At 44.4% G+C, this 26,868-nt stretch overlaps 1 protein-coding gene across 5 annotated transcripts in view; it reads left to right on the forward strand.

The window, feature by feature from the left end:
- The window catches only part of LOC147886639 (uncharacterized), a 67,494-nt gene extending 44,302 nt beyond the window's left edge, over positions 1 to 23,192 (forward strand). For 2 of the 5 annotated variants that reach the window (XM_087396009.1, XM_087396012.1), the window contains exons 3-4: positions 22,406 to 22,469; positions 22,658 to 23,192. In XM_087396009.1, the coding sequence (XP_087252135.1) occupies positions 22,406 to 22,469; positions 22,658 to 23,005 (412 nt within the window). In that variant the 3' untranslated portion in view covers positions 23,006 to 23,192. Of the gene's footprint in view, positions 1 to 22,405; positions 22,470 to 22,638 lie in introns of all 5 variants that reach the window. The other 3 variants (XM_087396011.1, XM_087396010.1, XM_087396013.1) reach the window with 3 other exon arrangements.
- The last annotated feature ends 3,676 nt before the right edge of the window (positions 23,193 to 26,868 follow it).

Here is a 26,868-nt window from a genome sequence, read left to right on the forward strand (position 1 = left end):
GTATGGACACTATGAATGTTTGGTCATGCCTTTTGGGTTAAACAATGCCCCGGCCACATTCATGACACTAATGAACGACATCTTCAAGCCTTTCCTCGATAAGTTCGTCATCGTTTACCTCGATGACATCCTCGTTTTCAGCAGATCCCTACATGAGCACAAACAACATCTTCACTAAGTTTTTGAAGTTCTCCGTGCAAATTCTCTCTACATCAACATTGAGAAGAGTGAGTTCTTTAAGACCCAACTCGAATATTTGGGACATGTTATTTGAGCTCAAGGCATCTCTGTGGATCCCAAGAAGGTCGAGGTAATCCGAAACTGGCCTACTCCTAAGAATGTTCATGATGTCCGCTCTTTTTTCATATTGGCAAACTTCTACCATACAAAGGTCTATCAGTTTTCCGAAATCGCAGCTCCTATGTCCGAATTATTGAAAAGCACAGAGAGTATAGTTTCCAACAACTCAAGCAAGCACTCACTACCACACCAGTTATGGCTATTTCTGACCCAAACCTTCCATTTGAGGTCATGACCGACGCTTCTGACATCGCTGTAGGAGCAGTCTTGATGCAAGAAGGCAGAGTTATTGCTTTTGACAGCCATAAACATTCCGATATCTAAACCCGATACCCGGTTTATGATAAGGAGTTCTTGCCGTTGTACATGCTTATCGCTCTTGGAAACATTATCTCATGGGAGACGACTCGGTGGTCAAGACAGACCATCACTCTCTAAAGTATATCTTTACTCAGCCAGTCATGAACGCTCGAGATCTCAATGACTCCGACGCTACTTGGCAATCTGATGAAGACTTACAGTAGTACCTTGACATTTTACAGCAGTATTTTCAGAATTTACCTTGATATTTTCTACATCAGTTCATTATCTCCACCAAGGTCTTATTTTGAGTGGGAGGGGATGTCACGATCTATGACGTATTCCTTTCTCTATATCTAGACTTATGGATGGTTTGATGAATGGACACTTGTGGAAGGGTATGCCCTTTCGACGGGACACTTCTTATGAGGCACAACCCTTCACAAGAGACATCCTATTGAAGAGACATTCCTATTGTAATGTACCCTCTCATCAAGGGTCACACCCTTCACAAGGGGTACACACCTCTTCATGCACATACACTTTGGAGTACACACCTTTTCATGTGTGACTCTTCACTCTCTATATAAGAGAGGCCCAATTGTATGGATGACACACAACAGATACCCTACAGACACTCAAGCAATACAAATATTCCTTGTTCTCTGCTATTTTAGTCTCCTTTTTGTTCCTTAGCACATTTCTAAATATAGTAAATCTAGGATTTCTTACAGCTCCTGCGATGCCAAATGTCCAGCCTATGAGCTCTTGCGTGCGCCATTAGCTTGTTTCTGCTCGCCGAGACCAACTTGCCTTCAGGGTTGTCAACCCACGTGATGATCGGTTAGACCGTGACGCTTTTTTGCGTGCCCCATCCTTGTCGCCCGTCGCCCGTCATCGTCATTTCTTTGTGGTTCTTTTTCTCAGACCTTCCATGGGCAACCTTACCAATTTGGGTTTGCATGGGCTAGCAACATGGTAGCCCACGTTTTCGTTTGCCCCTAGCCCCCTCTAGTGGGGCTCTATATCAATGGCCTAACTTGAAAACTAAGGTACTCTGCCCCCTTCTTGGTTCAAACCACAAAATTCACAGCACAATTGCTAGGGGTTCTAACACATCAAATAACCCAGAACCTTGCTCCTTGCTTTCCCGAGGTCTTGCCCACATGCAAGCCAACATGCATGTACTTGAAATTACTCCCTCGTGCTACTACCCCCTTTTCTACATTGTCCTCCCACTTGTAGAACAAAAGCAAATAATTTTAACATTCCCCCTCTCAAACCGAGAGTGAGGAAACTTATTACATCAAACAATTGTGTCCTTGTAGGTTCACAAATGTGGCTCACAGGAGCAAGGCAATAAATTGGAACCTAGAAGAATGATCCAGATGCAATCTATAGTGAATTGTAAGACTATGAAGCCCCCCCCCCCCCCCAACCCCCCACGAGGGCAGGGAGCTATAGCTCGACTAGAGTGACGGTATTGTTAGGCACACTTCCAGGACCCTCCGATGAAGGGATGACTTTTTGACACACTAGTGAGACCGATAGCCATGTATGCAGCACCCTTCTGATTGGCAGAGATTTGAGAGACTGCAGGTGACTATGGGATCCAGCATACGAGCAGAGTTCTCTATGACACCATTGCAGATTGATGCCATCTTCCAGGCATTGACATATCTACATAGGGTATGGGCCTTACCTAGTTGGAGACTACCGAGACTGGCATCATCCAGACGATTAGCTGAGAGGGGAGTCAGAATAGCCTAGTATGCACACATATCCAAATGGTTCCACAGGCAAGGTATTCAGATGGATCGCCTGTAGGATACTAGCTTACCTTAGCACCCGACAAGGGCCTTAGCGAGCCCTTTGCTTCAGCCCACAGCAGCTTGCACAAGCTATTTTGCTGATTGTACTTTTGTCTCATAGGCCTGCAAGGCCTCCTGACATTAATATGAGTCTCTCTCTCTCTCTCTCTCTCTCTCTCTCTCTCTCTCTCTCGGATGGCGATTTGGACTGCACCAACAGCTCCGAATGGGGGGTAAAACGCTAACGCGGTTGGCCGTCAGGATCCTTTTGCGCCAGCAATCTACATCCATGTTCGGGACAGCTGCTCCTCTTATTGTCTGTTGTGCGCGGCGATCGCTACTCGCGATTTAAGTTTGAGGCATCTCTTCAACTCAGGTCGCAAATCTGAGGCCACCATCAGCTTCGAAAGGGGGGTAAAACCCCAACGCGGTTAGCCGTCAGGATCTTTTTACACCCCCTCAGCCCTCCTGGTACTTTCATACCTGTTGTACCTGTTTTTTATTGTGCGTGCGCTGTCAATCGCCAGTTTCTTGATGCGCCACAGGCTCAACCATGGCTTCCACCAGTCTCAACAAAAGAATCAATAGGAGTGGTCTATCAGCACATTCCACTCCCTTGGCAAAGAGCTCTGGAGGCAGTATGAAAAACTCTCTATCTATAACGCCAACTAGAACAAGTGCTTTGCAAATGACAGCAATTTCTGAGCCACCCACCATCATTTTAGATGGACAGGCAGCCCCATTCATTCCTGCACAAGGGAACATTCTAACAGCTCCATTCATGTCAGTTCAAGGTGACACAGCAGACACTTTCTCTAATGAAACTGGAATCTGGACATTTTTGACAGCTTTGCAAGGCACAATGGACCGCCAACAGCAGGAGGTACATCAGCTTTCACTGAAATGCCAACATCTAGAATACAAAAATGCAGATTTGGAGCAAAGGGTGGCCATGCAAGAGAGCTCCATAGCCAGCTTGGAGCAAAAGACTGTTATCCAAGAGGAGAAAGTTGCTGAAATGGAACAGATCTTGGAAAAAATGAGGGCAAATCTGACGCAACAGCCTCAATTAGATTGCAAGCAAGATATAGGCACCTCGGGGACATGGGCAAGTAAGGTAGTAAATGGGCATGCTCAGACAAATGCACACATAGAAAAGGGAAAAAAAATAGAAGAAGGGATAGATGCCAATGAGTACAAAGAGAGAGAAAAAAGGTCACAAAATATTGTCCTACGGGGTCTATCTGAAAAAGAAAAAGAAACACACCTCTCACTTGCAAAGGACATAGAAGACTTTTTTGCTGAGCACTTTGCCATGCAAGAGGTTGTGGTCTTTGGGGCACACCGGGTAGGAAGAAAGAGGGATGAAAATTCAAGTCATCGGGCAATTGTTTACACAATGCTTGACACACGTAAGAGAGAAATCATCCTGGACAGCAGCAGGATTTATTTAAAAGGAACACCTTTCTACGTGACAGAAGACTGCACCCCTATGCAACAAGAAGAAAGGAGACGTATGTATGAGACCCGAGTCAAAAAAAGAGGGCAAGGAGCTGAACAAGCTCAATAGGAACACGAGGCCTATGGGACCCAGAAGAAGCTGAAAGTCATGTTTTGGAATTGTAGAGGCTTTCCTTGGCATAAAGGAGCTGGTCTGAATGAAGTGTTACATGATGCAGACATTATCTTTCTTGCAGAGACTTGGGAAAGGGATATACGCAGGATTCCTAAAATGGATGGCTATTTGGTGCACTCCATCTGGCAAAAGCAATCAGGCCTACGAGGGCAGGGAGGGGTAGCATGCATGTCATGTGCACGGATCGGTATCTGACGTGTACTAGGTACACAGAACTAGCTCAGGTTAGCCTGGGGAGGCTTAGAGCTAGGCAGGCTTGATTCTCGGGTTGAGTGGCAAGGGTATGAACTATTTATAGGTCTTCGCTATTTTTGGCGCCGGGGCCCGAGTCTATAAAAGAGGCCCAGGGGGTTCAGTTCTCAGCGTGCAGTTGGGAGCAAGTCTCGTTCCCAGGTGCTAGGTCTGATCCTGGATTGAGTCGCGGACGCGCGCCTGCATCTTAGCGTAGCCCAAGGCCCAGTGGTAGATCCAGGGCTTCACAGCGCCACCTGGTGGTATGGGACACCAGGCTGGTTGGGATCTGATTGGGAGTTCGTGCCAGTAGCTCAGCTCGTGGCTCGGGGGGACATCTTCTGATTCGGGATCACATCCCGTAGATGTCACGGTTGGGTGGTGAGCAGCCTGCTCAGTTCTGATGTTGTGTGTGGTTATTTTGCAGATCAGGGGTTTCAGGAGTGCTGGGATGTGTCAGTTGGTATCAGAGCCAACTCCTGAGGTAGGAACTTCTGATGCGAGAAATTTGACGGATTTCTCTTCCAGGTATGCCCTAAAATTCGAGATTACCTACAACCGGAACTGAATCTTAAACTGTGAAGCCAAGCTCTAAAACTGAATTTAAAACTGTCCACAGCTCTCCCTTCTCCAAAGCTCTCCCTCTCTCTGGACAAACACTAGGGCCCAGGACAAATTGTCGGGCTGGACCCCCCCGAAGGTCTTTATTACTTTTTGAAAAACTGTTACAAAAGTTCAGCTTCAAGCTGTCTCGTAACTCTCTCTCCTCATACGTGAAAAGAAATCCTTCTTTTTACAAGGGCTTCAAACCCCATTCAAATTGGCAACATGCCACTTGTCTACAATCTAGACTAACTCTTATTACAAGCCACATAGGGCCATTCTGGAGTCTTCCAGGCTCTCGGTCACACGAACCGCTTCCTAGGTGCTTGTCAGGCTCCCATCTCGTTTAGGAAAAATAATCCTTCTAGTACCTGCAACAATTAATCAAAGCGCACCACCATGGTACCCATTAATTGTTAGCGCTTTGCATGCAAATAACACGCTGTGGACTAATCCTAGTCACGGTGGGCGTCCCCACTGAACACATGTGCACATCTAAACAAATATATATATAAATAAATAAATATATATATATTTTCTCTGGTTGACCGAGGTCAACACTCTTGATTATAATTAAAGAGCTTCGACCAAAGGTCAAGGCGCTTTAATTATAGCCAAGTCTCTCCAACCGGAGTTGGCACATCTTGGTTAACCGGGGTTAACCCTCTTGGCGCATGCCAAGTCTTGTTGACCAAAGTCAACATTCTCTGACCGTAGTCAGGTTTACTTGACTGGAGTCAAGTATCTTTGACCGTAGTCAATCCTTTGACCATTAAAATAACTCTTTGACCGTAATTAACACATATAACATTCTTTAATTAAGATCAAATAAATGGTCAACTGTACTTTGACTTAGGATATTTACATTGTGGTGACATCCCCTCGGCTTCTATTCAGTTGACCTCAACTGAAAAGCTTCCTTGTAAACATCCAAAAGCTGTGGATGATCGGATAACATGTCTTCGTCCATCCACTTGGCATCTAATGCCGTATAATTCTTGAATTTTACAAGATACCTGTAAAATTCCTTACCCTGAGGGCCTTTACGTACAGTATGGTACACAATTTGCTCTGGCTGAAGGACTTCCTCCAGCTCATCCACTTCTGGTGGATCCTCTGATACTGGTTCTGTAGGCTCTGGTCCTTGAAATTTCTTGAGAAGACTCACATGAAATGCATTGTGAATCCTCCAATGCTCTGGCAATGCTAATCTGTATGCAACCTCATTTATTCTTTCTGTAACCCTGAAAGGGCCATAGTATCTGGGAGATAACTTTGCATACACTTTCTGTTTGCCTTTAAACTTGCGGAGCCTAGCTTTTTCAAACTTTAAAAGTACCCAGTCCCCTTCCTTGAGATCCAACTGTCTCCTATGTTTATCTGCAGCCCTTTTATGTTTCTCTTGAGACCTTTCAATTGCTATCCGGACTTGGCTGTAAGCTGTCTGGAGGTCTCTCACAAACTGATCAGCTGCAAATATTTCATCTTTAGTCCTCAATATAGGTGGCAAAATCACCTTCCCATATATGACTTCAAAAGGGGCTTTCCCTGTAGAGCTATGTACTGTATTATTGTAAGCAAACTCTACTAACGGTAAGTACTTTTCCCAGTCTGAACTTTGGTCACCCACGTAGCATTTCAGCATATCCAAAATGGTAGAATTTGCTACTTCACTTTGACCATCTGTCTGGGGATGGAAAGAAGAAGAAAAATTCAGATTCGTCCCCATGTTATCAAATAAAGCTCTCCAGAATAGACTGGTCATTCTGGGATCTCGATCACTAACAATGGACTTAGGCATACCATGATGTTTAAAGATCTGTGCCATAAACAACTTAGCCATATGATCTGCCTTTATGGTTTTGCGAACCGGAATGAAATGAGCTTGCTTGCTGAATCTATCAATGATAGTCCAAATCCCATCATTCCCTGACTTTGATCTCGGCAAATCAAAAATAAAGTCCATTGTAATATTTTCCCATGGTGCCTGAGGCACGGGAAGAGGCATAAGTAGGCCAGGTGCCTTCTGTCTATCATACTTCATTTTCTGACACGTAAGGCATTCAGTAACAAACTGATGTATATCTTTCCGCATTCCTGGCCAAAAGAAATACCTCTCTAGAGCTAGAGTTGTTGCTGCAATTCCTCTATGTCCAGCATAGGGAGGTGCATGGCATTCCTCCAAAATCTTTTTCCTCATCTCCTGGGTGATGCATAGGCAATCATCTTTCATTAAATACCCATCTTTCAGGGAATAGTGACTGGTGGATTGCCCTTCTTGCATCTGCTGTAAAATTTCACCAAAATCAGAATCATGAGCATATTGTTCCCTCATGTCTTCCAGGTCCTGATGATAAGCAATAGTTACATTATTGACCTGGGGTCTTCGGGACAAGGCATCTGCCACTCTGTTCCGAATTCCTGGAGTATGGACAATCTGAAAATGGTACATTGACAGCATGTTTGCCCATTTCATATGCTTCTCTGAAAGCTTGGTCTGAGTTAAAAAGTATTTCAGACTTTGGTGATCTGTTTTGACAGTAAAATCTGCACCCAAAAGATAGTGTTTCCATGTATGGATAGCATGAATTACAGCCAATAACTCTTTCTCATAGATTCCTAAATATCTTTCCGCATCCCGAAGTCGTCTGCTTTCATAGGCTACTACATGACCATTCTGATGCAATGCAGCCCCAACACATTCTCCACAAGCATCACAATCCACATCAAAAGACTGATACAGATCCGGAACTACCAGAATAGGCTCTGTAGTCAACTTTTCCTTGAGTGTATTGAATGCTTTCTTCTGGGATAATCCCCATGTGAAAGCTGCATTTTTCTTAGTGAGGTCATGTAATGGAGCTGCGATATCAGCAAAATGTCTGATAAATCTTCTGTAGTAAGAACACAAGCCTAAAAAGCTTCGAACTTCATGCACAGTTTTCAGCTCTGGCCATTCTTGAATGGCACGGATCTTCGCTGGATCCATTTGTATCCCATTCTTGGATATTATATGCCCCAGATAATGGATTTCTTCCAAGAAGAACTCACTTTTCTTGCTGTTTGCATAGAGCTGATGATTTCTCAGCTCTTGAAACACTATGGCAAGATGTTCTCTGTGGTCTTCATCTGTCTTAGAAAAAACTAAGATATCATCAAAGAAGGTACCGGTAAAATGCCTGTACTTCCGGAAGATGCGATCCATCATTCTGTTAAATGTGGCTGGAGCATTTGTCAATCCAAAAGGCATCACTAAGTATTCATACAACCCGAATGTTGTGCGGAATGCTGTCTTATGCACATCCTGAGGCTGTATCCTCACTTGGTGGTAGCCACTCTTTAAGTCTATCCTGCTGAAAACTGAAGCTCCATTTAATTGATCCAAGACATCATCAATACGCGGAATAGGGAATCTATTCTTGATGGTCATTTTGTTCAGTGCGCGATAATCAACGCACATACGGAATGAACCATCTTTCTTCTGTACTAACAGTACAGGGGAACAAAAAGGAGACGAGCTGGGCTGAATCAAGCCTTTGGACAGCAAGTCCTGTACTTGAGCCATAATCTCCTCTCTCTGAGTCGCACTGACTCTGTAAGGGGGTCTGTTTGGTGGCTCACTACCAGGCATTAACTCTATCTGATGATCTTCTGGTCTCTCTGGGGGTAACTCCCCTGGTAAAACATCAGAAAAGCAATCTTTAAAGTTTACCAAAAACTGAAACCTATCTTTGTCTGCATCATCCATTTCAGCATGCATATCAGTCTCTTTTTCTTTTACAAAAACCATGTACGCAGAAATTGCAGACTTTATTGCTTTACCGCATGAAACATCAGATACAATGGGGATAGTGTCCCCTTTATTCCTGGCAATTACACGCTGATTTTTCCCCCTATGTACAAATTCCAGCACTCTTTCAGGAAGAGTCAACTTCACTGCCTTGCGGTGAAACCAAGGCATCCCCAAAACTACATCATAATGTTTCAGTGGAGAAATGAAGAAGTCTTCCTGATCCACATAACTCTGAATATGAAGACGGAGCTTCCCTATCAAGGGAGTAACTGGCACAGGATTCCCACAAAACATTTGATCGGCATCCAAAGCCCTGCCTAGCTCTTCCGTCTTTATTCCCAGTCTCAGGGCTAGATCCTCTGATATGAAATTATCAGTAGCCCCTGGATCAAATAAAATCAGCGCTTGCTGATCTCTAACTTTGCCCCATGATAGCAGCAATTCTCGTTCTTCTGGGTTCAAAGCATGACCCAGTATATCAGGAATACCCCCCGCCATTGGCTTTTGCGGTCCTCGTGGCTTCTCTGCCTCTTTTCCCTTCGATGATGAAGGCTTTTCTGGGCACTGGGCAGCCACATGCCCCTCTTTACCGCACCTGAAGCATTTCCCATCTCTACGGAATTCCGCTATCTGTTCAGGGGTAAAAGTAGATTTGCCTTTATAGGTCTTTGAGAACTGAGTACCCCTCGGCTTCTGAGACTGAAACCCTTTCTTTTCAGCCTTAGGGGACTCTTTCTTTTCTGATTTTTGAAAATCAGATTTCTTTTTATCAGCACGTCCTGCATGCAAGGATGGCACTGTAGATGGATCTTGTAGCGGTACAAGACTCGCTACTGAGGCTGAATGCATAAGATCTTGAATATTCTTTGCCCCCAAAGCATTCACTACTGCCTGAATTCTTGGAGTGAGACCTGCTCTGTACTTCCTCATCTGGGTACCTTTGGAGATCTTTTTGAACGGTGCAACCTGCAAATAAGCATCCCAGAACTTTTGGTTGTACCCATCCACTGTATCTCCTGCATCCATGTGCAAGCTGTCCCAGTCTTGAAGAACATGGTCTCTGAACTGTTTAGGCATGAACTGCTGGTAGAAGGCTTTCTTGAAGCCCTTCCACTTTCTTGGGGCTGACCCATCTGTAGTCAGTGCACTCCACCATGCACTAGCCGTTGCTGTTAAGTGTAAGCTGACCATTCTTAATTTGGAGGATTCTGAAAATTTCTCTGTACCAAATGCAGCATCAAACTGTCTGATAAACTGCAATGCTTTGTCTGTATGACCATACTGTCCATTGTAGGTCATAAACTTGACAGATTTTCCTCCCTCTTTAAATTCCCTGGTCGCTTTGGAAGACTTTCTCTTCCCAGACTTCTCGTGTTTCCTTCTTTTCCTGGATGGTTTATCTGATAAGGAAGAAGACACAGAAGTCGAACTCGAGGTAGACGGTGATGGACTAGGAGATCGGTGACGATGCCTCGATCTCTTTTTACTATGGGACCGTCTCCTATGAGATCTATGAGATCTCTCTCTCTCAGACTGTACACGGGAGTGTGCCTCTGGCATTGGCACGTCATATACTGGATTAGGCATAGCCTCTGCTGGAAACAAATGCTGAGCCCTGGGATCCCTTTTAAGATTTTCCAGCTCTTGTATACGAGTGTGTACCATTTGTTCAAATTCTTGTTGAGTTTGTGGCACATTCCTCTGTCTTGGATGCACATCCCTATCTTGAGAATCCCACTGGATAGGTGATTGATCCATATTCTGAGATCTGCAGATTTTCTCACACAGTGCAAGTAACTGATGCACACTACCTTTGCTTTTCCAACAGAAAAGGTACCTCAACAAGAGGTGTTTTGCATTCACAATCTATGCCAGTACTGGCTGTCAGTTCAAGGCATGTACCCACACAGTTGCCAAAGCATCATCAACTATGTTGCCCTGTTCTGGCTGCTGCAGATGGCTTCAAAAGGCATCTGTTTTTCCCTCTTTTTACTGCTCAAAGGCATGCATTCTCCTTTTTCTGCAAATCTCTGTTTTCTTTGCTTTTCTCTGGTTTTCTGCTACTTTTCTGACAGTAAAAACCTGACAGGCAGGAGAAAATTGATAGTCAAAACTGTCTCTGCAACTGTCTCTCTTTTTTTTTTTTTTTTTTTTGTGAAAACAGTAACCAGATGGAGTGACTGTTAGTTAGTCTAACCAGACTAACTGGTTCTGGTTACACCAACCAAACTGATCTGGTTAGGCCAGATTAACTGGACCAGAGTTGAACTGACTGGACACTGGTTCAACTAACCAGAGTTAACTGACTGCAGTTGACTTAACCAGGGTTTCACTAACCACAGGTCAACCAACCAGGGTTTAACTGTACCAGGGTTAACTTAACCACTGGTCTGCCAGGCTGGCTGCCACGTGTCAGTGTGCCACGTGTACTGCCACGTCATCAGTCTGCACATGCTGCCACGTCAGCATCGCGTCAGCGCCACGTGTCAGATCTGCCACGTCATCTTTTTGCATGCCACGTGTCTGCCTAGGTGGCACCCTGGCCACGTCAGCAACAGCCAAAGGTTTCAAACCTTGGCTGTGCAGGAAATCATCGCGCGTCGCGTCGACACCCTGCGCAAGGAAAAAAAAATAGTGGACGGAGCCACCTCGTCCCTGTTCGTCACGCAAACGCCAATACAAGCGATTCGTTCAAGCGTGAGGACCAAGTGTGCCCGCGTAACAGCATCAATGTTCCCTGCTGGCCCTTCGCCCTGGCATTCGCAATTGTCTGCTCCTCGTCTGCATACGATGTCTATCGTATCAGTTATCGCCGGCATATTCTCCTTCGTCAGCCATGAACGGACCTGTGGCAATAGAGCTTATTCGCGCTATCGATAGCCACATCGTCGTCACAGACCTGCACTCTTCAACTCTACTTGGATCGTCACTTCCTAGGAAGGAAATGAGACCTTCCGCTCTGATACCAATACAACCGGAACTGAATCTTAAACTGTGAAGCCAAGCTCTAAAACTGAATTTAAAACTGTCCACAGCTCTCCCTTCTCCAAAGCTCTCCCTCTCTCTGGACAAACACTAGGGCCCAGGACAAATTGTCGGGCTGGACCCCCCCGAAGGTCTTTATTACTTTTTGAAAAACTGTTACAAAAGTTCAGCTTCAAGCTGTCTCGTAACTCTCTCTCCTCATACGTGAAAAGAAATCCTTCTTTTTACAAGGGCTTCAAACCCCATTCAAATTGGCAACATGCCACTTGTCTACAATCTAGACTAACTCTTATTACAAGCCACATTAGGCCATTCTGGAGTCTTCCAGGCTCTCGGTCACACGAACCGCTTCCTAGGTGCTTGTCAGGCTCCCATCTCGTTTAGGAAAAATAATCCTTCTAGTACCTGCAACAATTAATTAAAGCGCACCACCATGGTACCCATTAATTGTTAGCGCTTTGCATGCAAATAACACACTGTGGACTAATCCTAGTCACGGTGGGCGTCCCCACTGAACACATGTGCACATCTAAACAAATATATATATAAATAAATATATATATATATATTTTCTCTGGTTGACCGAGGTCAACACTCTTGATTATAATTAAAGAGCTTCGACCAAAGGTCAAGGCGCTTTAATTATAGCCAAGTCTCTCCAACCGGAGTTGGCACATCTTGGTTAACCGGGGTTAACCCTCTTGGCGCATGCCAAGTCTTGTTGACCAAAGTCAACATTCTCTGACCGTAGTCAGGTTTACTTGACTGGAGTCAAGTATCTTTGACCGTAGTCAATCCTTTGACCATTAAAATAACTCTTTGACCGTAATTAACACATATAACATTCTTTAATTAAGATCAAATAAATGGTCAACTGTACTTTGACTTAGGATATTTACATTGTGGTGACATTACCTGCTGCGTTTTTGCTGTCTACCTGGGGTAGAAGGGGTGAAGAAATATCTGGGAAAGGAAGAAGAAGAGGAGTGAAATAGAATCGAAAATTCTGAAGGCTACAGAGAGAAGTCTGAGGGAGGAGAAGGAGAGCAGAAAGGAAGGAGAGTAGGGCAGGAAATTTACAGCCAGGAAGTAGAGGATGCGGGGTGTAGGAAGGGGCGCAGTAGGCGAGGCAGTAGCGACAGGACAGCCTGTGCAATAGGCTGTCCACAGCCAGCGCAATAGGCTGTCCACAGCCTGCGCAACAGGCTGCGAACAGCCTGCGTTGAGGGCTGCGTGCAGCCTGCGCAGGTGGAAGGTGCTTTTTTGCGAAAAAAGCACCCCTCCAAAGTTGGAGGGGCTCAGGTGCTTTTTTCGCAAAAGCACCCCTCCAAAGCTGGAGGGGCTCAGCCTTCTTTGGAAGCCTAGCTTCCAAATCGGGCAGCCCTGCACCCTATATAGATGGGGGGCTGGGTGCTAGACAATCCACCAGCAGCCCAAGATTCGAGTCATCACCTCGAGATCTGTGCCAGCCAGCCTCGCCCTTCAGCAGCGCCCTGTTCGAGCAGTTTCCCTGCATCCGCCTTGCCTGCGTCAGCCCTGCACAGCTCCCAAAATTTCCGTACCAGTCCGTACAGTTACAGCGACAGCCGTACAGCTTGTACGGACTGTTTCGCCAGCTCTTGTACCTGCTGCTGCTCCGTACAGCGCCTGCGCCAGCTTCTGCAGCCACCGTACGGACTGTGTCAGCAGCCGTACAGGCCACGTCAGCAGTCCGTACAGCCTCTATTGTTGACTGCGCATCCGGTTGCAGATTCGAGGAGGCACCAGGACTCGTGGTCTTCCAGATTCCAGCATCCTTTCTGACAGATTTATCTGGGACGGTTTTCTTCTACTCCATCTCCCTCCGTGCTCCGTTTCAGTTATTTATTTCTCACCATTTGTAATCGAATCAGTATTCAGCCATGTCTGATGCTCCGAATCCCGAGTTCGCTATGGGAGAGCAGGAATTAGATTACACTCCAGTGGGAGAAGATGATCAGGGACTCTATGACGACCTGATCACTAAGAAAGCCTTCAGTGAGTTCACGACTGCTCTGGATGGTAAATTTGAGCAGGTCAACGCTAATCAATCGGGGTTGACACAGCAACTCCAAGGGATACAAGCTACTTTGACTCTTCTGGCTAGCACGGTTCAGGCACTCACGCATGTGGATGCCATGGCCTCCGTGCTAGGCCCGAATATCACTCCGGATCCCTTTCCAGGTGACCAAAAATCAAGAACAAAGGAGGTGGTTGACACTTGGCTGCACAAGTGGCAAGTTCACTTCCAATTTCACCCCTATCCAGATGAGAAAAAGATTCAGCCAGCAGCAGGGTTTATGTCAGGTAAAGCCTTGCTTTGGTGGAAAGAACTTCAGCCTAAGCCTGACACTTGGACAGAATTTGAGGGTATCTTCAGGAAGGAGTTCTTAAAGAAGGAAGATGACTACGATATCGTCGGCAAGCTCAAGGCCCTCGATATGTCAAAATTGAATTTAACTTTTGAAGTCTATCTTCAGAGATTTAGGGATCTGCAAACCAGGGCCACTAAAATGGATCCTGTAACCTTGTTAGGTTTTTTCGTGGATGGTTTGCCAGACTCCTATAAGTGACAGATTAAGAATAACAAGTGCACAACATTGCAGGAGGCCATGACATATGCGCGCATATATGATGATACCATGGCCGGAACCAAGGCAACCACAGTTACCGAGACCAGCGGAAAGAACAAACGCAAGTTCTTTCAGCATGCAACTGGTATTGGGGAGACGAAGTCTACGGACAACGCCTCCAGGAAAAGCTTAACTCCTGCGAAGAATGGTAAGGCCCGTTTCCTTCGCACTCTCAGGCTCAAGAAAGAGGGCCGGTGTTTTTATTGCGAGGAGCGGGGCCACACGAAGAATGAGTGTCCTAAGCGGAAGAACCAGAGATTGGTGCTAGGACCGAAGCTCCAGGCAGATCCACGTACCGCAGCCAAGGGAGCCAACCAGGTTACGATGACAGGTATTTCAGTAAATGTCATTACCTGCCCCCTTTCTTGCAATTGTACCTTTAATACTTCGTTGTTTGGTTCCCATGATCTTTTCCGAGTTTATGGAGAAGTTAGGGACCAACAGGTTCACATTCTCTTTGATCCGGGCAGCTCTCACAATTTTGTTAATTACAAATTTGTGCAGAAGATGGGGCTGTCCACAGTACCTAGCGACCACACCTACGAGGTGCAGCTTCCAGCTGGGAAGCAGTTTTGGGATCGCAAGGTTGAAGCGCTTCCCATCCGGATTCAAGCCTACACGGGAGCTCTCACATGTTATGTTATGCATCTAGAGCATGTAGACTTGCTGATCGGGATAGAGTGGTTTAAAACCCACAATATCCAGATTGGATGGACGAAGCATACACTTTCTTTTGTAGACAAAGGCACCCAATTTTGTATTCAGTGTGATAAGATTATCCCTTCTCAGGGGCCTATTGTATCTGCGATGCAGCTTCGGCATATATTGAACACTTCTCATTATGATGTCTATCAGTGTGTTTTGATTCCACTTTCTTCATTTGTTGTTTCGGTAATTAACAAAAATGAATTAAGTGTGTTTGAACACCGAGAATTGAGAACGTTGTTAGATAATTTTAAGGACCGCATTCCGGACTAGGTATGGTCATTACGAGTTCCTCGTATTACCTTTTGGTTTGACCAATGCTCCTGCTACTTTTCAGCAGATGATGAACGATTTGTTCAGAGATTATCTGGGTAAATTTGTTGTAGTGTTCTTAGATGATATCTTGGTATATAGTAAAACGCTTGAGGATCATATAGGACACCTTCGGGTTGTCTTACTTGTTCTAAGACAGCATAAGCTTTATGCCAAGATGAGTAAATGTGACTTCTTTATGAAGGAGATCATTTACTTAGGACACAAGATTTCTTCTGAAGGTATTAGCATTGATCTGGATCGTATCCAGAAGGTTTTAGAATGGCCTATCCCTCAGACTGTGAAACAACTTCGCTCTTTCCTAGGATTTACGGTCTTTCTTCGGAAGTCAGTCCGTGATTACTCACAAATCACGGTACCCTTGACCAACATATTGAAAGGTCGTGGACGCAGGTCTACTCAGCCGATCCCTTGGACTGATGCAATGAACAAGGCTTTTGAAACCTTGAAGTTATCTATCAAGGAAGCACCCGTTCTTGCATTACCCGATCCTACCCGGCCTTATATTTTAGAGGCCGATGCGAGTGATTATGCGATTGGGGCAGCTCTATTCCAAGAGGGCAGACCTGTAGCTTTTGAGAGTAAGAAGCTAGACGACACTCAGTATCGTTGGCCCACACTCGAGAAGGAACTTTATGCGGTAGTGTATGCTCTCAAGGTTTGGAGACACTACTTGTATGGTTCAAAGTTCCTTGTATTGACTGATCACCAGTCAATTAAGTATGTGTGTGATGGATCAGAATTGAGAGGAAGGAAAGCCAGATGGGCAGAGTTAATGCAGGATTTTGATTTCGAAATACGTTATCGTAAGGGTTCGTTGAATAGTGTGGCCGATGCCTTAAGTCGAGTTAAGTTTGTAAATGCTTTGTTATTTAGGGAAATATCCTCAGACCTATTTCAATCCTTGAGAGGGCTATACGCAACTGATAGTCATTTCAGTTCTTATTGGCAGAGAGTCCAGGATGGGAATTCCATGGTTGACCAGGACTCAGGGATTGTGCCACCTAGGATACAGGCGGCGGGAGGTCAGTGGATGATTAGGAACGGCTTGCTGTTCCGGAATGAAAAGATTTGTGCGCCTGATGTTCTGGACCTAAAATCCAAGATTCTCTGGGAGTGTCATGATGCTCCTAGTGCGGGACATCCAGGTATACATAGGACTCTGTCTCTTGTGAAGCATACCTTTTATTGGCCTAAGATGCGTGCATTTATAGAGAACTATGTGGTAGGTTGCCGAGTTTGTCAGGTTACTAAGGCTGAACGCCTTAGGAGCGCGGGCTTATTACAGCCATTACAGATTCCAGGTAATAAATGGGAGAGTATTTCCATGGATTTTATTACTGGTTTGCCTCGTACGCGCAAGGGTCATGACTCTATTTGGGTCATAGTTGACCGTTTGACAAAAATGGCTAGATTCTTACCTACAAGAACAACTATTTCAGCTGTTCAGTTGGCTCACGAGTTTGTGGACCACTTGTTCAAGCTGTATGGTTTGCCATCTGACATAGTCAGTGACAGGGACTCAAAGTTTACAAGTAACTTCTGGACACTTGTATTTGAGAAGTTGGAAACTACTCTAAGTATGAGTTCCTCAGATCATGCACAATCTGATGGCAGTACAGAAAAGGTCAACCAGTTGGTTGAAGACATGCTTCGGGCATATGTATCTAAGAGACAGTCTTCATGGGAAGATTATCTACCCATGATTGAATTTGCTTACAACAGTGCAAAGCATTTTAGTACAGGTTTTAGTCCTTTTATGCTTATGTACGGGTTTCAACCTAAGTCACCAGTTATGGTTGGATTAAAAGGGATTCAAAATGATGCTGCTAAGAACTTCTTGCAAGATATGCAGGAAATGTTGCAGTTTGCCAAGGAGTCTATTAGAAGTGCCCAAGATCGGGACAGATTTTATGCTAATAGACATCGTTCACCTAGAGAATTCTCTGAAGGAACGATGGTATATTTGAGAATTCCTAAGGAATCCAAGAGCCTAAGTACTGGTTTGGTTCCGAAATTATCCCCCAGATACTGTGGTCCATTCAAGGTCATTAAAAGAATTGGACCAGTTGCATATCGACTAGAATTGCCTCCTGATGTTAAAGTACATCCAGTCTTTCATGTCAGTAGACTGAAAGAAGTATTGGGTGCAGATGATCAAATTGTTTCTCCTCATGAGATTATAGAAGTTACAGATTTAACTTTTATTCCTCACGAACCTGAATCTATTCTTGAATTCCGCGAAAGACAGATTCGAAATCGTACTATCACGGAATACAAGATTAAGTGGAAGGATCGTGTTGAGGAGGATGCAACATGGGAGACATTACAAAACCTCCAAAGAACATTTCCCGATTTCTTAGCGAACTCAGGAGTGAGTTCTTAGAGGAGGGGGAGTATGTCATGTGCACGGATCGGTATCTGACGTGTACTAGGTACACAGAACTAGCTCAGGTTAGCCTGGGGAGGCTTAGAGCTAGGCAGGCTTGATTCTCGGGTTGAGTGGCAAGGGTATGAACTATTTATAGGTCTTCGCTATTTTTGGCGCCGGGGCCCGAGTCTATAAAAGAGGGCCAGGGGGTTCAGTTCTCAGTGTGCAGTTGGGAGCAAGTCTCGTTCCCAGGTGCTAGGTCTGATCCTGGATTGAGTCGCGGACGCGCGCCTGCATCTTAGCGTAGCCCAAGGCCCAGTGGCAGATCCAGGGCTTCACAGCGCCACCTGGTGGTATGGGACACCAGGCTGGTTGGGATCTGATTGGGAGTTCGTGCCAGTAGCTCAGCTCGTGGCTCGGGGGGACATCTTCTGATTCGGGATCACATCCCGTAGATGTCACGGTTGGGTGGTGAGCAGCCTGCTCAGTTCTGATGTTGTGTGTGGTTATTTTGCAGATCAGGGGTTTCAGGAGTGCTGGGATGTGTCAATGCATATACAAAGACCATATACACGACAAGATCTCTATGGTCAAAGATGACATCCATAAGCGCTACATATGGGTTATGGTAAAAGAAAGCCCTTTGCCATTGTATATTGCAGGATGCTACATTCCTCATAGAGAATCCCCCTTCTACCAGAGGCATGAGATTGACCCATCCCAGTCATTTGGGGACCTATGCTTAGATATTGCTATGTTCAGCAAACAAGGAAATGTTATGCTTATTGGGGACCTAAATGCACGCATAGGAGACTCACAATTTCAATATCCCACACAGCAAGAATACATAAAGGAGCATGAGATAGACATTGACCCCAGCTGGTGTAGATGCTCGAAGGATAAAGTGGTGAATGCACATGGTATAGCATTGGAGCATTTGATGAATGGTATGCACACGTTGGTGGTAAATGGCACAGCCCTTTTCCCAAAATCTAATTCCCCTACTTGTTTCCCTGCCAGTGGGGGGGCTAGTGTAATTGACTATGCATTGATTCATCTGGAAGCTTGCAATCTTATACACAATTTCTCACTTGGCCCGAAGTCTCTTGATTCGGATCACATACCACTCTATGTAGAGCTTAATATATTGCTGGCCAAGGCAACTTTGGAGGAGCATAAAGCAGCTGAGTGTGGCTATCAGGTGAATGAGGCAAAAAAGGTGGAATATGCTGAAAGTTTAGAAGCATGTCTGCTGGGAAAACAGAAATTTGGCTGGGCACAATTGAAGAATGCCATTCTCACCACAGCTAAGACAGTTTTAGGGTGCAAAAAGAACAATAAAGAGCGTAAGAAAGGGCTGCCATGTAATGACTGGTTTGATGCTGAATGCAAGGCAGTTAGGAGTGCACTAAAGGGGATTCCAATGGGAGATGAAAGAAGAGCAGCCGAGAAGCAGTTCCATGCTCTCACACGTAAAAAGAGGCGTGTTTATATTGAGAAAAAGGAATGGTCAGATGCAATTGATTTTGTCAAGAACCCTAGAAGAGCATGGAAAGGAGTTAAACAAAGGCCAAATGACATCATGGGAGATTTTACAGAAATAGAGATGCTTGAGTATGTTCAACAACTCTACATGCATCCCAAGGCTCGGCCCATGGCGAGCATGTCTCTCAGTGGTAATACTCAAGGTATTTTCTCATTGGAAGATGTGCAAGATGGCCTAAAGAAAATGGCAAATGGGAAGGCAGCAGACACTATACACCTCACAGCAGAACTCATTAAGTGGTCCAATGAACACACGCAAAGGCACATAGTAATGGCACTAAACCAAGCATTTGTGTATGGTTTCCCAACCGATTGGCAAGAGAACTGGATCAAGCCAATTTACAAGGGAGGTGACCGCAATCAAGTGTCAAACTACAGAACCATTATGGTATGCTCTACTCTAGCCAAGCTATTTAGTACAATAGTAGAGGCAAAGCTGAGTGCTTGGATAGAGAAAGAAAGGAAGAGGGCAATGGGACAAGCGGGTTTCAGGCCCAAACACTCCACTGTGGATCATCTAGTTACTCTCCGAGTGTTGATGGAGGACAGCCGCCTTAAGGGGAAGGCACTTTTTTGTTGCTTCATTGATTTTAAGAAGGCATTCGATACGGTGCCTAGGGATGTGCTATGGGAGAGAATGGAATGCATAGAAGTGCCTCAGGAAATTAGGTTTGTTGTCTTTAGACTTTATGAGAAAGTAAAATGTCAATTAAAATGTAAGGATGGGATGTCACAAGAATTTTATAGCAATATGGGGGTCAAACAAGGATGCCCACTCTCACCCACCTTGTTTGGTTTATGCATTGATAGACTTGAGGAACTGATGCACACAGAAGCAGGTAAAAGAGGGTTGTCCAGCCTCTACCTAGCAGATTTTGAGATTCACTTGCTTCTTTATGCGGATGATGTGGTTGTTTTCACTAATAGTGAGGGTAAGATGCAACAAATGATGGATATCCTCAGCATGTTCTGTTCGGAAAGTAGGCTGGCTGTGAATGTTTCCAAAACTAAACTCATGATAGTCAAGACTATACAGCGAAGTAATCCCCCTTCAATCTCATATATGGGTCAACTTGTTGATACAGTGCACTCATTCAAATACTTAGGCATTGAAATTCTAGCCAATAACAAATGGAGCAGCTGTGTGCAACGGAGAATTGATGCAGGATGGGTAAAGTATTATCAATTTGAAAATGACTGCAGCAATACCAACACAAGAAGGTGGCAAGTACGAAACATGATTTTTGGGGCATATGTGGTACAAACAGTGCTCTATGGGGTAGAGGTGTGGGGGGGGAGTATACCATGATGTAGAAAAAATGCAGAAATCTTTCATTAGAAGACACCTTGGCATCAAGGCTACCACACCCTACTCTCTCCTACTCCTAGAGACAGGATGCATACCCATAGAGTTGCATGCCTTGAAGAGAGTACTTAGATACATCACAAAGGTCAAGCACATGAATAATGAAAGGCTGCCAAAGAGAGCATGGTTAGAAAGTCAAAAGTCCCAAAAGACGAATAAGGGTAAGATTTTGGCATCTGGATGGGCACTAGATTTGAAAAAATGGTTCCAAAAATGGGAGGTAGAGAGGTACTTGGACTACTCTCCAGAGGAGGTAGATGAGGATGCCTTTCATCATGACCTGCTGAATGCACTACACAGGAAATGGCAAACAGCTGAAAACAGAGATAAGTTTGAGTACTACCGTACATTTATCAACCCCGAATATTGGGCTACTTATACAGGAAGAGAAACAGCCACGCAGAAGTACATTTGCACACCTATGGCAATACATAAGCGAAGAGCTTTGGCCTCACTTCGCACCCGATCACACCAGCTGCAGATTGAAATAGGAGGATGGAAAGATATGCCAAAAGAGAGCAGAATATGCCAATTATGTGACCAGGGAATGGCAGAAACTGAAGAACACATGGTAATGATATGCCCTTACTATACTCACATCCGGAAAGCATTTAGCTCTCTTCTCGAGGGACATAACAGACTGGCTGATATGCTACATAGCGGGTCACCCCCAGCTTTAGGAACGTTTGTCTATAAGCTTTTCAAGCACAGGAACTCACCTAAGACATAAAGGTAGTTTCTCTTAATACCCTCCCCTCCAAGGGAGGAGTCTTTGTGTACGAGGATTTTGTATTGCTCAGGTCCCATAGGCCGATTTTTGGTCTTCAGAGGACGATAATATATTCTTCTTCTTCTTCTTCTCTCTCTCTCTCTCTCTACCCATTCCTACTCCATCTACTTCTCCCCCTTATGCTCTTCTACCCCCTTTCTCGAATCTGCCCCTACCCCCTTTTCTACATTGTCCTTCCACTCGTAGAACAAAAGCAATTAATCCTAACATTTCCCCTCTCAAACCGAAATTGAGGAAAGTTATTACATCAAACAATAGTATCCTTGCAGGTTGACAAATCTGGCTCACTTCAGATGGATCGCCTCGAGGTTACTAGCTTAGCTTAGCACCCAGCAAGGGCCTTAGCGAGCCCTTTGCTTCAGCCCACAGCAGCTTGCACGAGCTATTTTGCTGATTGTACTTTTGTCTCATAGGTCCGTGAGCCCTCTTGAAGACATTAATATGAGTCCTGAAGACATTAATATGAGTCTCTCTCTCTCTCTCTCTCTCTCCCATTCCTACCCCACATCTCACTCCTCCCCCTTATGCTCTTCTACCCCCTTTCTCGAATCTGCCCCTACCGCCTTTTCTACATTGTCCTCCCATGTGTAGAACAAAAGCAAATAATCCTAACATTCCCTTTCTCAAACCGAGAGTGAGGAAACTTATTACATCAAACATTAGAATCCTTGCAGGTTGACAAATCTGGCTGACAGGAGCAAGGCAATAAATTGGAACCTAGAAGAATGATCCAGATGCAATCTCTTCTGAAGTGTCCCCCCCCCCCCCCCCCCCCCCCGGTCCTCTGCAGCACTTGTTTTCAAAGTGAATGTATTCTTGTGAATTGTATTTTTTGAGGCCTCACATAATTTGGTGGATGCTTTATCTCTTTTTCATGACCTTATCATCATGAAGAAGGCATGTGATTGCTTTTTCTTACACATGCAAATTTGTAAACATCACTGAGTGAAGTTGACTCTTTTACTTGGAACATATATATTTGCAGTATTTACAGACGGTGTTTAAGAGCTGTTCCTCTTCATGTGACCAAAAGAATAAATGTCAAGCAGGTGAGCGATCTTTACAAAAGTTCCAGTCCACGTAATCTGCTGGCTGGACATTTCTTTTTTGTGCCATCATCTCCTAATATTAGTTCTGGGATGCTCCAGAATATGATCTTTGAGTTTGTTATTTGGCACATACCCATAATTCAATTTTTTACTCACAGGTTGTCTGTAGCCTTGCAATGATTATGTAGGTATCAGCAAGTGACCCAGACAGAAAAGCTAGAATCGAAAGGCGTTTGGAGCCATGGGTTCGTCGGGAACTACAGGCAATCACATGTGATTCAGATCCCTCTCTTCTGGTTCAATTCGTGCTTTCACTGTGGCTCAATGTGCTGATTCAGAAAGAGGGACGTGAAGAAATCGGTAGAGGCGGCATTGATCATGATGGAATCAGTGATGCTGAGGCAGTCAGGCAGCTCAAACCATTTCTAGAAGAGAAAGCATCTGCCTTCTGGCATGAGTTAAAGTGCTTTGCAGAAAGTCCTTACTCAGTACTGGCTTATGATTCTGTGGTTGTGTACCAGAAAGTACGGAAATGAAATCCTGTGGATATTGATATGGAGAGTTTAGAAAAAATGGGAGACTCTGCTCATCAACCACGAGTTTGCATGTAATGTATTGATTCTGACATTGTTTTAGTTGAGCTGACAGAAGATGTGTAAGCATCTTTGTGTAAAAGAGCAGAGGTTTTTATTAAAGGATATTTAAAAAGTTGAATTGACACAATGAAGCACACATTATGCTTCTTTTGGGTTATTTTCTGAAATTTTTTTCTTTATTCTTTGGGGGGTACCCCACATGGCTTGCATAGGTGATAGAATGTTGGATTACAGTTAGTTGGCAGCATGCTGGCAGGGAGTTAGTTTGAATGTTGGTTTACATTCAGTTGGCAGCATGTTAGGGAGTTAATTACATTGTTAGATTGACAGGAGCTTGGTTACATTAGTGGTTATCAAGAATGCAGGTTGTTTTGCTTCATAATTGCTATCAAACTTTTGTTCAGTGCCTTGCAACCCTTAAACATTTTTCTTAACATGAATTTTGGATCAGACAAAGATTGCCAAGAGCCTGGTTATATTTAGTAGAATGCAGGTTGTTTTGCTTATAGTTACTACCAAACTTCAATCAGTGCGTTCTGAACATGGATTTGGGATGAAGGCCTTAAATCCCTAGATATTCAGAAGTAGGTTTCTAGAGACTAGAAACTTCCATGTCAAGATCCGTGACATATTATAGATGATACATTTATTACTAATCTAAATCATTACATTAGTCTTACCAATTGTGCACTTTGGTGCTTAATTGTTGTGTATGATGTTGGATTGAAGAATCTATGAACATGGTCAAGGCAATGTCACATTTTTCATAACCCCTTTCAGAAAGAATGGCTCCTAATAGAGCATTAATGGCTCTAGTACCATTCTTTCCATTGGATCATAGAAAGAAAGAAAGAAAGAAAGAAAGATATATTAACGTCCACGGGAGACCTCTCGGGTATATGGGACAAAGTGCACAAAAAAGCGAACTCATACAAGCCTCAGTGGGTTGAAGCAAAGGGTACGCTAGGACCCTTGTTGAGTACTAGTCTATGCTAACAGAATATAATCATAGTCATCATAATTATCACCATAATAATAGACAACAAAAGTCAACTACGGTTGCAGAGTGGGTCATATCAATCAATCTATCTAGGCGTTGGGACGAAACTGAAGCTTGGTACAGTGATGGCTCTTTGGTGGGTTGCGAAGATGTCTCGTATTTGCGTTTGTCGAGCTATCTCGCGCTGCGGTGGGGGATGCGGTCTCCTCGCTCTCTGGACTCTTTGGGCTATGTCTAGAGTGATCCCTTGTCTCTGTCGGTCTCCCTTGAGGAAAGTTGTGATAGGTGGGATCTCAATAGAGTGTACTCTGGGGACTCTGTCGCACATGTGGTCTCTGCGTCCCTCTCTCGGTGGTAGTGTGCCAGTTGCTCATCTAGATTGCTCTCATATCGGCTAGCTCCTCTTCCTCCACTCCACTGTGTCCGAGGGCTGACTCAAATGTATGAAGTCTGACGTGCCGTTGTGTTCGGTCACCCTCTGTCTTGTAGTGGTTTGACCATCCCTTGCTGCTCTCTGATCTGTCGTAGAAGCGTCTCCTTGTGTCGCTGCATCTCCATCAGATAAAGCTCGATACAGACCTGGACATGGAAATGGATCAGTCGTAACAAAGGACCGAAACCACTCCTCTCTAGGTAGACATTGGTAGCGTCCCCGAATCTCGTAGTAGGTTGAGCAAACACAAAGAAAATGCTCCTCTGTCTCAACCGCCTCCAGCATACATAGCGTCCAGATCCGTTGCTCTCTAGGTTATGAGAAAGTATTTCTCAAAGCTCTTGTTCGAAATGACGTAAAGTATTTATAGGATCGCACCGGATGTGGCGGGGTTCTATTTAATACTTGGGTTTAGTTAGGGACGCCTAACAAAACGTGTGCCATTAATAAGTATCATGGGTGATACCATTTAGAAATATTCACATTAATGGATTGTCATTTGTAAAGACCATTACTTAGCATGATTGGCTAATCATATGATGTATATCATTGTGCTAAGTGTTTGACTAATGGTGGATTGGTTTGAGTATATGAAATGACATGGACGGATGGGAGTAAATACGCTCGAGGGAATAAAGGCTAAATGCCATGGTTTTGTGCTAGTGCTATGTGATGCATTAAATGGCCAAGGGTCATTACATTTTAGATAAGGGAGAGTGCTTAAAAGCCTTTCACTTTTGACATGAAAATTTGGATGAGTACGTGAGAAAAGGAGTGACATAGAGAAAAGTAAGGTAAAGGGATGCTCAAGAGAAAAGTATGAAAAAGGGATGATTAGGAGATGAATACGTGACTTTGTATCTATGGCTCATGTGCTTATTGAAATTATAAATACTCTGGGTGTGGGATCACGAGGCACACACCTTGAGGGGGGACATTGTACCCAGTGATTGCCTCTTTTCTTTCATGAGTTTTCGTGCATATTTGATTTTTGGTGCTATTGTATGTGTTTGAATTGTATTTACGTTTCAGTCGTATCAGAGCTCTTGTTACGCTTCACGAGGATTGAGATTGAGAGGTATTTCCCCAAGGGATTGTTGGGAAGAGAGCTGAAGGATCTGTCGGCTAAGATTTTGAAAAGAGAGCTCCAAATGTACTGGTGGGATAGTGGTTCCCTGACTAGTTTTTTCGAGACCATCCTGATATCCTGAACTCATATAAACAGAATCACAACTAACGTCAGTTGCACCTTAAGCAAGAGGGAATGTTACGAGAAAGTATTTCTCAAAGCTCTTGTTCGAAATGACGTAAAGTATTTATAGGATCGCACCAGACGTGGCAGGTTCTATTTAATACTTGGGTTTTCACGGACGCCTAATTAAACGTGTGCCATTAATAAGTATCATGGGTGATACCATTTAGAAATACTCACATTAATGGATTGCCGTTTGTAAAGACCATTACTTAGCATGATTGGCTAATCATATGATGTATACCATTGCGCTAAGTATTTGACTAATAGTGGATTGGTTTGAGTACAGGAAATGACATGGACGGATGGGAGTAAATACGCTCGAGGGAATAAAGGCTAAATGCCATGGTTTTGTGCTAGTGCTATGTGATGTATTAAATGGCCAAGGTTCATTACATTTTGGATAAGGGAGAGTGCTTAAAAGCCTTCTACTTATGACATGTAAATTTGGATGAGTACGTGAGAAAAGGAGTGACATAGAGTAAAGTAAGGTAAAAGGATGCTCAAGAGAAAAGTATGGAAAAGGGATGATCAAGAGATGAATACGTGACTTTGTATCTATGGCTCATGTGCTTATTGAAATATTATAAATACTCTTGGTGTGGGATCATGAGCCACACCCCTTGAGGGGGGAGATTGTACCCCGTGATTGCCTCTTTCCTTTCATGAGTTTTCGTGCATATTCGATTTTTGGTGCTATTGTATGTGTTTGAATTGTATTTACGTTCCATAGGTATACCCGCTGCTCTCCCTACCTCAATCCTCAGCTAATGGGATAAAACCCGCATCTGATCAATGGCAATCCTCAGTGCATGAGAGACTCCTCTATCCTCGAGATACTGGGGTCTGATAATGAATCCCTCCTCTGATACTCTTAGGAAGTGGTCGCGATTAAACTGGGTCTTGGTGGGGAGCTCCTTGTCCCCCTCCCAAGTCCGGGATGTGTGAAGCTAAAGGAGGTCTAGTCATATGATACGATTGATCTCATCTCGTGGGATTGACTCAGGAGGTGTATCCATGCTATACTGAGAGGGGGGGAGCCTGTCCATCTGGATACTGTGCCTGCTAAGCCATGTAGATACGTGTGCATACCATGTGTTTTCCCTGCTCTCTGGCAG

The sequence above is a fragment of the Dipteris shenzhenensis genome, chromosome 24, assembly GCF_047967505.1.
Source record: "Dipteris shenzhenensis isolate YYH24624 ecotype China chromosome 24, Dip_SZ_1.0, whole genome shotgun sequence".
In the NCBI taxonomy this organism is placed as follows: domain Eukaryota; kingdom Viridiplantae; phylum Streptophyta; class Polypodiopsida; order Gleicheniales; family Dipteridaceae; genus Dipteris; species Dipteris shenzhenensis.